The sequence below is a fragment of the Varanus komodoensis genome, unplaced genomic scaffold, assembly GCF_004798865.1.
Source record: "Varanus komodoensis strain SLA01 unplaced genomic scaffold, ASM479886v1 scaffold16, whole genome shotgun sequence".
NCBI classification, from domain to species: domain Eukaryota; kingdom Metazoa; phylum Chordata; class Lepidosauria; order Squamata; family Varanidae; genus Varanus; species Varanus komodoensis.
Genome location: NW_025335468.1, coordinates 4,839,821 through 4,856,430, shown reverse-complemented (window position 1 = coordinate 4,856,430; position 16,610 = coordinate 4,839,821). Strand labels below are relative to the sequence as shown.

At 39.8% G+C, this 16,610-nt stretch overlaps 1 protein-coding gene across 2 annotated transcripts in view; it reads right to left on the bottom strand.

Annotated features, from left to right (window-relative positions):
- Window positions 1–6,141: 6,141 nt before the first annotated feature.
- The window catches only part of TMEM80 (transmembrane protein 80), an 11,962-nt gene continuing 1,493 nt past the window's right edge, over window positions 6,142–16,610 (bottom strand). For both annotated transcript variants that reach the window (XM_044425983.1, XM_044425982.1), the window contains exons 2-5: window positions 13,769–13,785; window positions 10,586–10,679; window positions 10,394–10,486; window positions 6,142–8,280 (exon numbers count right to left, since the gene is read on the bottom strand). In XM_044425983.1, the coding sequence (XP_044281918.1) occupies window positions 8,075–8,280; window positions 10,394–10,486; window positions 10,586–10,679; window positions 13,769–13,785 (410 nt within the window). In that variant the 3' untranslated portion in view covers window positions 6,142–8,074. The remainder of the gene's footprint in view (window positions 8,281–10,393; window positions 10,487–10,585; window positions 10,680–13,768; window positions 13,786–16,610) is intronic.

Here is a 16,610-nt window from a genome sequence, read left to right as displayed (position 1 = left end):
GAATAAAATTTAAAAATATTAATTTACTAAACCCTTAAAACACTATCAAGTTTTCGAAGAAGGATGTGCCTGAAACAGATCTGGGACATTCAGTAACATTTTAAAAGTGACAGAAATTGAACTTGTTTAAAAATAGAAATTTTTACAACAGTGCAAACCAGAGTATGTTTTGAGTATGGGATATCATTTAATCATGGGATGTTGTGAACTCAGCTCTGCTGATAAACCATAGTTTGTAACTGATGAACAACCTACAGTTTAATGCTAAAACAAGTAATGCCTGTCTATGATTAATAAGACATTTTTGTTAGACCAGCTGGGTTCACACGCCATAACCCACAATTCAGTAACAACCCACACACAACCTGCACTGTGGCTTTTCATGCTGTGTGAATCCAGCCATTCTGTGGTTATGTTAACATATGGACATGGTCAAATGGTTTGACCCACCCTAATACCCCAGCATGCACAGAACAGGCTAAATTGATAGGCATCTGAAGAATGAATTAGACACTGCAGGATAAACTGAGAGTTCCGGTACAACAGAAAGTGCAATCTGCAAGGGAAATCTGGTGGGGGTGGTTAACCCTTCAGCCTCACTGGGCATTTCATAGAAAGGCTTAAGCACCCCTTTCTACTACCAGTTCTTTCTGCACTTTAACTGCAAACATGGGCTAGGAGTACACAGAAGTGGTCATCTTTTAGTTATTATAACTTTGCTGGCTATTTTGTGCAATCTGGTACTTTACTTCAGTATTGTGATTTATCATAATAAAAGTTATAACTTTCTTAAAAGTGGTTATTGTGAATCAATAAAAAATGAAAGAAAAAGCAAAAATACTTAGGTGGATAAGTGCATACATTTCATGTTACAGACCAATATGATGGGCACAGCCCATACAACTGTTCTTCTTTAAACATTTTAAAAATATTTTAAAACATTTCCATTTTAACCCATGGAAAAGTAGCTCCCATGGCATATTTGTAACATTTTAAATGGTGTCCAAGACTTCTCTTCAAGAGTTTCAGAGGCATGGAAAATCTGGGAAAAAAACCCTTAACTCACTTGCATATATTATAGGAATATGGACAATCACAAGTTAGCACAGACTATACTGATTGGACAAAAGCAGATTTTGGTATAGCTATTAACATGTAGTGGAAAGCATGAAAAAAACCAATATAATTTTTGGAATGGACAGAAAACCTTCTATTATAGGCATGTGCCAGTCTATTTCAGAATTCAGTGACTGAATAGTACAGATTTCCTTACACCAAAACCATTTCTTACTGAAAGGACTGCTGTGGCCCAGCTCCTCATTTTTCAAAGCCTTTAATATATAAAAACAGCTAGCTGGCAAAGGATGAGGACACACATAGGCTGTCTCACTACACTGCACATGTGGCTTTTGAATACGCAAGTGAAATATATGAAATTAATTGTATGCAATATACTGCTTTTGTTTTTTGCAAATAAAAGTCTTCGCATGCCCACACACTTCTTAACAAGCTGTGAACACGGAATACTCCCTTAAGTTGCCCAAAACACTAATAACATTTTGTGTTGTGGATAAATTGCTGACTGGTTCCTGAGGAATGCAGTACTTTATTTGTATTTCATTTCCTTTTATTTTTCTTCAGTTTATAAGCTATGAAACAGTTTGAAACAATGTAGCCCTATCTCTGCAAAATATCTCAGGGCGCTAAATCCCAGAGGAGGAATGTACTTTCCACGATTAGACTTTTAAAACTGATAGCATTCTCCCCAGGTTGTGTGCAGAACAAAAGCTTTTTTACTTGAACCATAAACACCACCCAAATTATCATCTTCGCTTCTGAAAACTATGTGCTCCTTTCATTTTTAATGCAGTTTTCATTAAAACTTGATCATCCTGTTCCAGAAGGGCTGGGACTTTTAATTATACACTTCAGAAGCTGAGCACGTTTAGTAATTATTATTTGTGACTTCACCATGACAATTCCTGCTCATGCTCACAGACTCATTTATGTCATCAAGTAACTCCAGCAGGTATAACGCAGGCATAACACAAGCAGATTTATCCAAACTATCCCACTGAAATAAACTAAGCCAATTTCACACTGATACCCAGAGGAAGCCTGCATGTATACAATATGTATTTATTTTATTTATTTAAAACATTTCTATGCCGCCCCATTCGCCGAAGCCTCGGGGCGGCTCACAACATGAAATTAAACTATAATACATAACAAATTAACAATATAAAATAAGTCACCCTGGCCAGATAAAATAAGCAAATAATATTGACAATTAAAATGTTTAAATAAAAAGGTCTTCACCTGGCGCCGAAAAACAAATAACGACAGCACCAGGCGGACCTCTCTGGGGAGCGCATTCCATAGATTGGGCGCCACCGCAGAGAAAGCCCTCCTCTGAGTACCTACCCTCCTAATTTCTTTCACGGAGGGTTCCCGGAGAAGGGCCTCTCCCGCAGATCTCAAGGGGTGGGCGGGCATATATGGATGCAAGCGCTCCTTCAGGTAACCAGAACTCAAGCCGTTTAGGGCTTTATAGGTCATAACCAACACCTTGAATTGGGCCTGGGCTTCAATGGGCAGCCAGTGAAGCTGACGGAGGACTGGAGTCATGTGAACATAACGCCCAGTCCCCGTCAGCAGCCTGGCAGCTCTATTTTGAACCAATTGAAGTATCCGGACCGTCTTCAAGGGTAGCCCCACGTAGAGCGCGTTACAGAAGTCAAGGCGGGAAGTCACCCGCGCATGTGTCACTGTCACCAGGCAGTCGTACTCCAGGTAGGGGCACAGCTGATGGATCAGCCGAAGCTGAAGGAAAGCGCTCCTCGCCACTGCTGTCACCTGAGCTTCCAGTGAAAGCTCTGGGTCGAGGAGCACTCCCAGGCTGCGGACCTTGTCCCTAAGAGGGAGTGCAACCCCATTCAGGACTAAGTTCAATTCACCCTCTCCGAAGCCCGATCCGCCAACCAACAGGACCTCCGTCTTGTCTGGATTGAGCTTCAGTTTATTGGCCCTCATCCAGCCCATTACCTCGGCCAGGCACCAGTTCAGTGCAGCCACTGCCTCACCTGGATTGGTGGAAAACGAGAGGTAGAGCTGGGTATCATCAGCGTACTGATGATTCCGCAGCCCACACCTCCTGATGACCTCTCCCAGCGGTTTCATGTAGATGTTAAACAGCAAAGGGGACAAAATGGACCCCTGCGGTACTCCATGGCATAGCTGCCATGGCACAGAGCCATAGTTCCCCAGCACCACTTTCTGGAATCGGCCATTGAGATAGGAGCGGAACCACTGCAAAGCAGTGCCTCCAACCCCCAATTCCGCTAGCCTATCCAGAAGGATACCATGGTCGATGGTATCGAAAGCCGCTGAGAGGTCCAGGAGAACCAACAGGGACGCACTCCCCCTGTCCTTCTCCCTGCACAGGTCATCGTACAGGGCGACCAAGGCAGATTCAGGACCGTACCTGGGTCTGAAGCCGGACTGAAATGGGTCCAGATAATCAGTTTCATCCAAGAGAGCTTGGAGTTGTCCCGCCACCGCCCACTCCAACACCTTGCCCAGAAACGGGATGTTGGCCACTGGTCTATAATTAGTGGCCATCTCTGGATCCAGTGACGCTTTCTTCAGGACCGGTCGGACTACCGCCTCCTTTAAAGGGGCAGGCACCCGACCCTCCCTCAGAGAAGCGTTAACCACTTCCAAGTTCCAGGTCCCAATCCCGTGCTTGGAATTATTTAATAACCAAGACGGGCAAGGGTCCAATAGGCAAGTGGTGGGATGTACTCGTCCAAGCACCTTGTCCACATCATCAGGCTGCAGTAACTGAAATTCATCCAATAATTCTGGACCAGACGGCAGCATTGGTGTCTCCCCAGAAACCTCTGATTCACTAGTGGTGTCTAGCTCGTGATGAATCTGAGCGATTTTCTCCCTGAAATGCATGGCAAAGCCGTCACAGCGGGCCTTTGAGGGTGGAACCAGATCTTTCTTAGGACCTGGAAGAACCAGGCCTTGCACCACTCGAAAAAGCTCCGCTGGACGGCATTTTGAGGAGGCAATGGAAACGGAAAAAAACCTCTTTTTTGCCGTCCTCACCGCCACAGCATAGGCCCGATAATGGGCTCTCAAGTGTGTTTGGTCAGATTCATCCCATGACCTCCTCCACCTACGCTCTAGCCGTCTCCCAACCTGCTTCATCGCCCGCAATTCAGGTGTATACCAAGGGGAAGAATGGGCTCTGCCCGGTGGGAGAGGACGCTTAGGAGCGATCATGTCCACAGCCCTGGTCATCTCCCCGTTCCACAGTTCGACCAGAGTGACAGGAGCACCAGTCTTGTCAGCCGGAAACTCCCCCAGGGCCTTCAGGAATCCATCTGGATCCATCTGGCTCCGGGTGCGGACCCACACAATCGGGTCCGCACCCTTGCAGAGGGAGAGGTCGCTCTTAAGCACAAACCTCACCAGGAAGTGGTCTGACCATGACAGGGGAGTCAGACATAAATTCCTCACCCTCAGACCACCCTCTTCCTGCCCCGTCGAGAAAACCAGGTCCAGAGTGTGTCCACGTTCATGGGTTGGGCCGGTGACATGTTGAGACAGCCCCATGGCCATCATGGAGGCCATGAAGTCCTGAGCCGCCCCGGTCAGACCAGTCTCGGCATGGAGATTGAAATCCATGTGGACCCAAAGTGTGGACAGTGTGGACCCAATATAAATGTAGAAGTGGTATTTGTATAGGAAAATCCATATGTGAAACAAGCCTTATATAAGCAGTTTAGTCCTCTTGAGATGTATGTATGTATGTATGTATGTATGTATTACTAAGGACATGAATCTTAACTATAACTGAGACTCACTGATTTCAAGGCAATATGTTTTGTATGCATTTAGAATATGACAACCAGTCAAATCAAACTATTTAGATGTGCAGTGTATCCATGCTATGCTTAATTCACCAGTGAAAAGTAAAAGATAAAGCAGGAAATATTTTTGCATTCTGGAAGATCGGGGATCTTGTTTGGATTAAGACAGCAATTCTATGCATCTTCACATGAGAGCAAATTGTATTCCTTTTAATGGCAAACTCTTAAGAGCTGATCAAGGACCAGCAAATTGTATTCCTTTTAATGGCAAACTCTTAAGAGCTGATCAAGGACCGCTCTATATTCATTAGATAAAACATTGTGTGAGGCGGATCACTAAAGATATACAAACAAATGCACGAGTGTGTTAACATGTTATTAATCATTACTTAATCTATGGAATATGCTCCCCAGAGAGGTCCGCCTGGCGCCGTCATTATTTGTTTTTCGGCGCCAGGTGAAGACCTTTTTATTTAAACGTCATTTTAATTGTTAACAATATTTACTTATTTATCTGGCCAGGGTGACTTCTTTTCTTTTCTTTTATAACTTTTCTTTTATAACTTCTTTTATATCGTTTATATTTATTTATTTTATATTATTAACTTTAATTTTATATTGTTATTTTTGTATTGTATTGTATTTTATTGTGTTGTAAGCCGCCCCGAGGCTTCGGCAAGGGGCGGCATAGAAATGTTCTAATAATAATAATAATAATAATAATAATAATACTTATCAGCAGGGACTAATCTTCAAGAGTGGAGGAGCACCAGGATACATTTTACTTCTCCCTATCTTTATTTCCTCACCTTCCCCAAGTTCTCAGCACCTAAAAAAAGCAAACCAACACCAGTTACAACCTTTTGGCTGGGACTGAGTAGTCATTTAGATAAACCCCAGGTTGGTTTAGAGATAAGTCACAAATGCAGTCTATAAACATGGTTTTTAAATGAAGTGTGGTCAATAATTACATTGATAAAATGCAAACTCTCCAAAGTTTACAATCTTTAGTTTCAATACATCATTGGAAGAATAGACCTGCAGAAGTTACTGGTTCCTATGTACAGCCAAACCTCAAAGTAGAAAACTTCACTTAAGAACAACCATTCACACAAACTTATTCTGAAGTTAAATGCATATAACTCATTTTGTTTATTGCTTAAAATATTGATAGAAAAATAGAAATATATAAATACAAGTTTTAAATATCTTTACATAAAATATTTCTCTTTACAACATTAATTAATGCTGCCTTGCAAAAATACAATTCTAATATACTTATTTATTTCAACAACAAAATCCTAAGTAGAAAAAAACCAAGATAACTATTATAAACAAAGGTGACATATTTCAAAATGAAAGAAAAAACATTGAATACTGCAGTTCCAAGATTAATTTGTAGTTCATGCTTCCAAAGGGTTATATGGCACTTGCACTGAAAATACTTTCAACTATATCAAGACTGGAGTAATAAGACTTGGTTCTCATATCAGACATGAAAACAAAACTGCAGTAATTTCACAGGTGGAATGACCAAAATACAGTATCCATGAATTGCCAGAATGCAGCAGGAGTGAGTTCACTGCTTTCTATGAGCTTGATGCTTCCATTTTTACATTGTAAATGAAACAGGAATACCCCATAGTGTCTGAACCTGCTACTCTGGATTGTTTATGTTTTCGCTTCACAACAAAATTGGTAGTTATAACTCTGGGTTTAACTTGGGGGCAGAGGTTTACAAAGCTAAATGAAACAGAAGCAAGTGTTTGCTCATTTTGATGCAGCCATGTCTAATTATCAGTTATTTAATCCACACTTACCCACTAAATGCAAGCTGGGTATTATTGTAAACACTTAGCAAATACTTTTTTGAACAATTATTTGAACCTTTAATTCTGATTTTAACAAGAAATTTGGCACATGAGAATACTATTTGCCTTGGAAAGGGATCCATGCTTAAAGACTTTGCTGGGATGGTTCAGACCAAGCCCTCCCTGAATTCCTCTTTTTCAGCTAGCTACCACACAGAGAACAGGCAATGTTCCTGCAAACAAGAACTAGAAAACAGGTTCAAACTGTGGTTTCAAATTCTCGTTTGTAGGAAAATATGATTTATATAAACCACAGTATGTCTGATCCAAATGTAAAAGCAAACTATGATCTGCCATAAAAAAGAAGGAAACTGGAAAACATGTGGAGGAGAAAAGAAACAGTATGAAAGACCACGAATTGTTCATGGAATGCATCATGTCTGAACCGAACCGAACTGAACCAACCCTCTTTCTATTTCCTATTTAGTTGAAAAAAATACTACTGACTTAACCCTGAAATCAAAGGTTCACTTAAATAAATCTAGCAGTTCCACTAGGTCTGCTAATATACTCATATTATTTTAACATGTACAACTAAGCCATTTCCAGGTAATTTAACAAAATTATATGCTTTTGAAATGTGTACATTAAATGTATAGGCAGAGTGTCTGATTCATTAACAAATAAAACTTATTCCGTTGAAATGTGTAATCAGCTGAAGCAGCAAAACATAAGAGGATGGCTCTGGCTTTTGCTTATTCTGAAGGATGCCTCACTCTTTACTAAGCATTTACTATTCACTGTGTGCCTCCCAGTGACCATGCCTAACATTTAATTGGCAGCTCAACATCCACAAGCATGTGGTGAACATCCAGTGGGGAACTTCAGGAGGTTAAATCCTGTGTTAGTTCTACTTAGAGTAGGCCCAAGTTAGCATTACTAACGTACATTCTACTCATTTCAATGTGCCTATTTTAAGTAGAACTAATGTTGGATTTAACTCATGGGTTTCTGGCATACATCTGCTGTACATGCCTGTGGTTCTAGAGAAATACACCTCTCCCTGCAATACAATGGTGCTAAGCAAAGATATACTATGGGCAAACAACAAGCTTGTTTGCCACAGAAAATGTCAATCAGTTTTGATCTAGGTATAAACATTCAACCCCAAACACTATTGTAAGCATAGACTGTTGAATGATGTTGCATGCTTGTTACTGAAAGCCTTAAAAACTTTGCAGTAGGAGGAGTGACATTTCTTACCAATGTTTTAAACATAAGAACATTAACCGCATGTACTTTTACAAGGATATAATTTAAAAGATGAATGCTTTTTGAAGAAAATACACAAGACAGCTATACCCCTGTCAGCAGTATGAATTAGCTGATAAATGCAGCAATGGCTATGATTTGTAGGATCCCTTCAAGTCCATACATAACAAGCATCATGACATTAATTACAACATCTGCTCTCAGGATGTAAGTTTGCCACACCAGAAAGTAGACAGTCAGAACCACGCTGCCAACAGTGATCACAAGGCTAACACCCAGGGGAGCTTCTTCTTCTGTCAAATTTCCTTTAGTGCCTAGTAAAAATAAAGATGACAGAAGCACAACAGCCATGAATGTGTTAGCCTACAAACATACAAACCCAAAGGAAAACAGTAATTGATGTATATGTTGTAGAAGCAGTTAAACTAAATACTATTTTAATAGATTAATAATTGTGCAGGAGAAAAAAATCTGGGTATGATGTAGAGTTGGTATTCTGCTGGAATGGAGTTCTGCTCAGAACTGTCTCACTAGTAGAAAAGTGGAGAAGTGTTCTTCATTCCTTCCCCTCTCCCTCTCTAATCACCATACATTATTTTCCCCATTGTTCTGGTGGGGGGGGGCAACTCTCCATAGATTTGGAGGGAAAGTAAGAGCCTAGAGGAAGAGGGAGAAATTGGTGAAGACTGCCTCTCCTGCATACAGTCAGTGGAAAAGCCAGTGATTAAATGCCTTATGCTGAAGGAAGAAGTCCTTCTGTCCACAGGTTTTTTCTGGACCTGGCCCATTATAGTAATTATATCAATTACAAGCATTTGTATGACAAATGGAAATGTAAACAATCCACAAGGTTACTCTGGATGAATATAGAATTTTTATATTTAGTTTGCAGAACAATTCCTGTGCACCATACTGATGCAACTCACAAATTTACCTTAATGCTTTTTATCTTGTTCAAAAGACAATCTAAGTCCTATGTGATATTTTTCATCCCTATCTTTTCCCAAGAAGAATGCTCTCCCACACAATGCTTGCAGTAGTAAAACCTACCATAGATAATTCAAAGGATTACAGATGGAAATCATAGGTTTTCCTTGTGCTTCAGTAGTTACCACAACATTGGATGAAGGGCAGGTAGACCAAGGGGTTACATGTCCTGGCTAGACTAAGGATGGCGCAGAAGGAACCAGTGATAGCTCATGCCACCCTCATGCAAGCTCAAGTGGCGAGAAAGGGGGTTGAGGATGTCATCCAGCCTTTGAGCCTCAACCTATCAACAACTTTAAACACTATGTTTTATGTAGCAGCATTTAAGATCATTCTCTATGCCTAAAGATACAACTAATAATACCACAGAACAACCCCTTGGCAGAAGTCTAATTATCAGTGGCAACCATAGCGCTGTATTTGAAGTCTCATTAGCCATTTCTCAAGTATTCTGATCTGAATGCCAGAAATTTTTTTTTCCCCTATGCTACTTTATTAAACGGCTATTAGAACAGCACATAGTAAAGTCTGGCTACAGCTTCTCACATGAAAATGGAAGCAGATACATTAGTGATAGTATTTTTCACAGTGCTTCTGTTCTGCCAACTGTGTAAACAGAGGCACTCTTTCCATGACATGTTCTGAAGAACGGAGAAGAACACTGTACACTACTTTTAGCATTCTAATAGGCACTATCATTCTTTAAGTTTCAATTTGTTACACACTTCCTTCAGAGTAGGTCTTGCTAAATTTAGTGGGGCTTTCTTCTGAGAAGGCATGCAAATAAGAGTGGGCTGTTTGCGAATTAAAAGCCTTATTTTAATTAGCATGGAGAGCAAAGTCTCATTTGTGTTTTGCCCATACAGGTTAATCAGATACTTTAATGTTTAACATTAAACATATTTAACAGCCCACTTCTAAACATTGCCTGAGGAGCCATGGGGCACTGAGGATTTCCCATGCCATGGTCAGAGGTTTTTGGACCACAGACTGGGGTGTTCAGAGATCCACTGCCCCCTCACAATCACTGCAGAAAGAATCACACTAGCTGCCCTCTGCTGTCAGAAAACTGACCTTGGATGGGAAAGGGGAATTCCACTGCATAGGAAGGGGAGGTGACCAGCAAGACCTTAGCCACCTTCATCCTCCCTTACTTCCTCTCCAAAGCAGATGACATTAGAAAGCCCATTTAGCAAAATCTGCAGGATGGGCGGAGGATGAGGTACAGATTGCCTCCCCTGTTCCTCTTGCACTGGATGATCAGAAAACCCAGAGTTCAAGGACTTTCAATCATTAAAAGCACAATTGGCGGGATTGCACTCTAAAGGCCTCAAAACATAATCGACTTATTGTTTTGAATCTGCACATTTTCGCATTTATTTTTATAAGGAGATTACCATTTAACAATGATCCCAACGTACATGATGTGATCCAACTTACCAAAGTATAGTCGGATTGCTTCTAGAATTGCCATAACGAACAACAAGATCAGATCAAGCATTAATAAATTATCGGGGTAAGTGAAAACTTGACCTGCCAATGAGCAAAATATACATGAAGAAAAAAAAGTTATGTCAAGGTCTACAATTCCCAGAAGAAGCATTGTTCAGCTGTGGATTTGAAATAACTTACTTTTATAAATAATCATCAGTAAGGTTGCAAAGAAGTAAAACAAATAATAAGCTCCATTCAAATAGAAAAGTATCTGTAAGGGAACAGATGATAGCTGCCATGTTCCGTCAAGGAAAATGATTTATAAATAATCACAACATGCTGCTGTCACCACTTCATGGTATATTAATGCTATGTATCTTACAGTATTTGCATATTATATATATTGTCCAAGAATGTTTAAAGCACCACTAACTTTAGTGAAGTGAAAGGTGGCATGGGATGCATCCGGAATGAAGTGTCTGTGTATGGTCCTTAGAACTCCAGAGTAGAATTAGGTCGTAAAAGATGGCCTTAATCAGGATACAAGATGAACTGTGTGTGTACTGATGAAGCAGCCACAGTCCCTGCCACCACCCAGAACAGGCTTCAGCCTAACCCTCCCTGTTCCTGCACACAATGCAAGAATGTGTCCTTTTGGTTTCATACAGTCACTTCTAGGATGTAACTCCTGGTCCAACCAACAGAGAAATCTATCAGCAAACAGCTGTTTCATGGCCAACCTTCAGAGTATTTCTGAGCACAATCTTTCTTAAAAGTTACTACTTTTTTCTATAGACATGGCTTTGTGAACATTTTTAATTTTTTCAAGACGGTCAAAGAGTACATACTGATTCAGACCACTAAAGGATTTCCATCTATCCCAACTATCTGTAGTACACAGGACAGGCAACAGTAACTCTCCAGTCTCAAAAATCTTTCTTAGCCCTTGTACCTAAAAACTTTTTAATTAGGGACCAAAGAGGCACCACATGTATCCAAAGCATGAACACTTACATCAAGTACCGACCTAACAAAGTATTGTAATTCAATATAGCTTAGATGGCTTACTGATGTACAGGGATTTTCAAGTAGCAGAACTCTTAGTTGGAATATCTGCCATGCTTAAAATAATATGCACTGATGTGTTGATTCTTCAATTCTCAGAAATTAGTATTTCTAACACTGGGCTGATACTTGGGCCTTTTCACTGATGGTTCAACTTTCTATACTAATTCCATTCTATAACATGAATTGCAAATTTACCATGATAACAATTCAGTTTATTACATAAAGCATACCTAACCCTAACCACACTCAGAACCATTAGAGATGGCAGCACCTGTGATAGTGGACTCATCAGAACCATATTTACCATAGCTGACTGGGGCAAAAATTCAGGTGTGTTCCATGAGGGAATTCCAGAATGGAATTCTATTTGATTACATTTGGCTAATTCCCAGAAACCACTTTTGCTGTTAAAATAGAACACCCAATAAACAATGTGGCCCAATTAAATGCATATTAGGTATGAAATTAAAATATCCTTACTAAATCATAGATGGCCTTCAACAAATCATTTGGTCACATTCTTAACACTTCTCACAGTTGCTGTGATAATTGCAATGCATTTCATAGACTAAAATTAAGCTTTATAATATATAGTATCAATTACTCTAAGTCAGGAAAAACAATGGTTTGAAGAAGTTACAATGGTTTGAGATCAATGTAAAGAGAAAAATAGCTCTGGCTGGCTGCAAAGGTTAACCATGTCTTAGGTCAACTATGACTTGATAAATTATCATTCTATAAATCAGAGCAGGCAAATACTTCCAATGTGGAGGGTTTTGATGTTCCATAACTGGCAAGGGTAGCCTATGTCCAGCTGGTATTCTATATCTTAGTCCAAGTGTACACCCCATTCTAGGTCTGGGTTGGGGTGGGGGGACAGCTTTAAGTGGGGATTGTTGATAATACCACAGATATCTTACATCTAATAGGGCAAGATATATATCTAATAAATATTTTATAATAAAACTCCACCTTCAGAGGGCCTCCCTTCACCCTCTCAGCTACCAGCTGAGACCCTGAAGACAGAAGACACACACTAGAGACAAGGAGGGGAGGGGCAAACCACCACCAGATTCTACTGACTCCTCAGTCTCCTCTTTATGAGGTGTGGGAAAACTATTTAGACAGCTGAAATAGGTTGTCTACACGTTTTGGAGGGCAAGGGGAGCAAGGAGGCAATCCTTGCCTCTTCACTTTTCCTTTGATTGAAAATGAGATCAGAAGGTTATATGCATCTTAAATACCTGAAACTTGTTTCAGTTCTAATTTCTGGAGAGTCCTTTGTTTATATAGAGTTTTACTAAAGAAATACATAAAGTTATCTTGCTGAAATGTGTAAATTGCTGAAAGTGATCTGTGCTCTTGGACACCATGCTCATAACCACCCTCACACAATATCCAGCTAAAATTTTCTAAGCAAAAAATGAAACACCCAGTTAAGTTAGTAAAGGATTTTGAGCATTGCTATCTGCATGTAAATGAAAAGTTTGGTTATTTGTTATTTAATGGACAATGCCCCCTATTTTGGGATTAAGGTTCCAATGCTGTACACACCTACCTGAGATCAAGTTCCATTGAATTCAATGAGATTTCTAAGTAGTACCTAGAATTTGCTGCAAAAGCCTTAGAGGTAATATGTGTATGCTGATTTGCAGAACAGATGCTTATCTGATTGAAACTAAACTTCTTCACAATAAAAGAATGAGGAACAAGTAGCAAAAGAAATAATTGTGGTCTGTCTGGAATATTTATTGGGGAACTTGCAATTTGCATCACTCATGTGTCACAGCTATAAGCTTATGCATTTCATTGGGATTATTCTACTCACTTTGTTTCTTATTTTCCCAATACAGAGTTCAAGAATCTGGTAATCCCCATAATGAACGCGAACATACTTTGCAGTTGTATATCTCTGTTAAACTTCACTAAGAATACATAAGCTACATCTTATCAGAGGACAGTGTTATAGAAGAGCAGTTTTCAAACTTTCTTTAAGGGACCATCTCCACATGAACCTGACTGCCATGGAATGCTTATGTGCCAAATGCTTATGTTTTGGGACATGCTTGATTGTCCATTGTCCATGCATGCAGAGCTCCTGTGAACTGAGAACATGCTCTAGAATACAGCTCGCAACTGCACATTGCAGAGCATTGCTAGCTGTGCGTGAGCTGTCATCAGTGAAGCCTACCACATCACTGGTTTCTTCACTGAAACCTCTGAAAAGGCTTTCAAGGAATCCCAGGGTTCACTGAAACACATTTGAAAACCACAAAATATGAAGAAGTAAGAATTATCTGAAAGAAAGGATACAACAGATGATGTTCTTCCTGTTCATGAGAGAAAAATAACAATTACCAAAAATTACATTTTTTGGACTCAACATTAAAACCTAAGAATAACTGGATACATATTTGAGCACAAAGTACTTTTTTCCTGGCCTTTGAGAAGGTAGTATTTCCATAAAGTAGCCAATACATGCTGCAAAAATAACTAATTTAAAACAAAAACCCTCTGCTTCAAAGCTGTAACATAATCCTGGAATATCGTATCAACCCCACTCCTTACAAAAATATGATGCTCCATAAACTATTTAAGTTTATGTACATTTTCCTGTTTAGGGCTTGCACTGCTAACTAATCTCTACTGAACACAATGGAACTTATTTTTAGGTGAACACACATGATTGAGCAATAAGCTGTTCATGAGTATAGTCTACTAACATTGGGATGGTACATTTTGAAATTCAAGCAAGATGAAGTCAAAGCAAGTTGAAATTAAATTAGGCATCAAAGGAAAAATATACATCAATATACCACTGATGTATATTTTTAGGCTCATATAAAACTACTTAAGTGTAACCCAGTTGAGCAGAGTACTCTATCTCCATCTAGTGAATGACTCAGGGCACTGTTCTAAGTTTGCTGATTATTTCAGCAAAGATCTGACTTGGTATATCAATCAGGTTGAAATAGAAAATATTTCCAGATAGTCTCAGATTTGCTTTTTAATGAAAACAATTCACAGTGGATAGACATGAGTATAAGATGGAGCTGAAATAAGTATATTATAGATTTATTACTCTCTAAGGATACAAAATATATTTAATGTTTTCAGCTTAAGATGCAATTCAGTGGATACTACAGGTTTAAGCAACTGATAGAGAACCACTTCAAGAGATGATGGAAATCCTTCATCACCCAGCAGCACAATGCAAGATGAGTCCTGCTAGATCAGACCAAGGATCTGTCTAGTCCAGCATCCTACAGTATGACTGTAATTACTATTTTGATATGACACTAGTAATCATGATCAGCTGATTTACCTAGCTAGCTCTTTTAGGGATATGGACATTTTCCCTTCACAATTAGACTACTCTTTTGATCAGTCTAATAGGTTTTAATATGTTGTTATTTATATATGTTCAATTTGTTGTTTTAATATGCTTAATATGTTGTTGTAAGCTGCCTAGAAAGGCCTTTGGACAGATAGGCGGCATATAAATGCATGGATGGATGGATACTTATGACTCCTAACAGCATCTGAGGGGCCATAGGATAGCTCAAGTTCCCAGATTCAGGCCAAAGTTGGAAATCAGAGCTCTGATCCACCCAACACAGAAGGTACCCACTGGCTACTTTCCAAAGGCTAGAACGCAAACTCAGAGGGGATGAAGGAAGGGGTGCTTTGGGGAGTGGATGGAAAAATAGAGACAGGCATCTGCTAGAAAACTGAGGTTAGAAGGATGGGAAAACAAAGATTGCCTCTGTTGCTCTTTTCATTCTTCACTGTATGAGAGTAGGCCTCCAAGTTTGGAGGGTTGTGGCCATCACCTAGGATTCAGAGGGACTTTCCCTGCATACCAGAGAAGATGTAGATTCATTTTACATTTATTACGGACGCTAGAAATGATAACAGACAGAAAAGTTGGGATGAGTGTGGTCAGATAGTATGCTAAGAAAAAGATCTTTACTGCCCTGACATTGGTCTAGGAGACAGTTGCACTTCTCCAAACCAAACTATGTTAAACCATGCATGGTCATGGAGCCATTCCCAGGATGGGTTCTGCCAGTGGTATTCACTGAATTATTTTTACTGATCTCAAAGCACCTAAGATTATTTAGTGAAGTTGCTAAAGTAACAGCACAATTCTGTACATATGTACTCATAAGTATGACAGCACCCACTGGTGCTTACTCACAGGAAACTTGGTATAGGACTGGAGTCTAAAACAGCAAATACAAGGAGCAAAAGGTAACCTTTTCCAGATTCTGCTACGTTCTACCAGAACAGCAACCTAAGATTTGTTTGGCCATTCTGATGCCTTTGAATGTGACAAAAATCATATTACTGCATCCTGTTTATTTTGAATTAATTCTACTCTTATTTCTTACATTTTCATCCTCTTTCCACTACTGATCACAGGATACTACCCAATATTTTAGTCTTATTACAACCCTGTGAGGTAGATTATACTGGCACACACTGATGCCCCCCTCTGCCCCAGATTATCTAGTACACTTAATTGATCAGCAGCATACATCTGAACCTAGGGAGGTTTAGGGAGCATTCCAGAAGATGGGGAGAAGACCACCTCCACCAAAATATGGCTCATCCTGGCAACACCTTAACTACCTTTCTTCCCCTCTTGTCATAGTTAGACAGCCACTGCTTTGCAGAGCAGAAAAATGCAGGTGCATTTTTCACCTTTGTGCTCCTCCCTGACTACTGGAGGGGGTTTCCACAAGTGAATGAGAGCTTCAATATACAGAAAATACCCTTCATGTACAAATCAACACCAGGAACACAATGCTTCATCCCGATAAAGAATATGTACATGGTGGTAGTGGGGAATGGAGAATTTGGTCATATGAGGCCCCCAACTTGCTGCATTTAGTGACAGAAAAGGCTTACTATCCTCATGAGAACCTTCTGGGGATCTATATTAGAACCCTTTCCATTGATCAGCAAGTGCTGTCCTGGAATTAATGCAAAATGCATTTACCACTGTTGGGGCACATTTTAATATATATACAGCAGTTTCCATTGTGTTGAAAATATTACCTTTTGTCACACACAAATGCACTTGTGGGAAAGTGGGAAGAGCTGGAAAGGGGATGTGTGCAGGGAAATGGCATAAAAAAAAAAAAAAAAA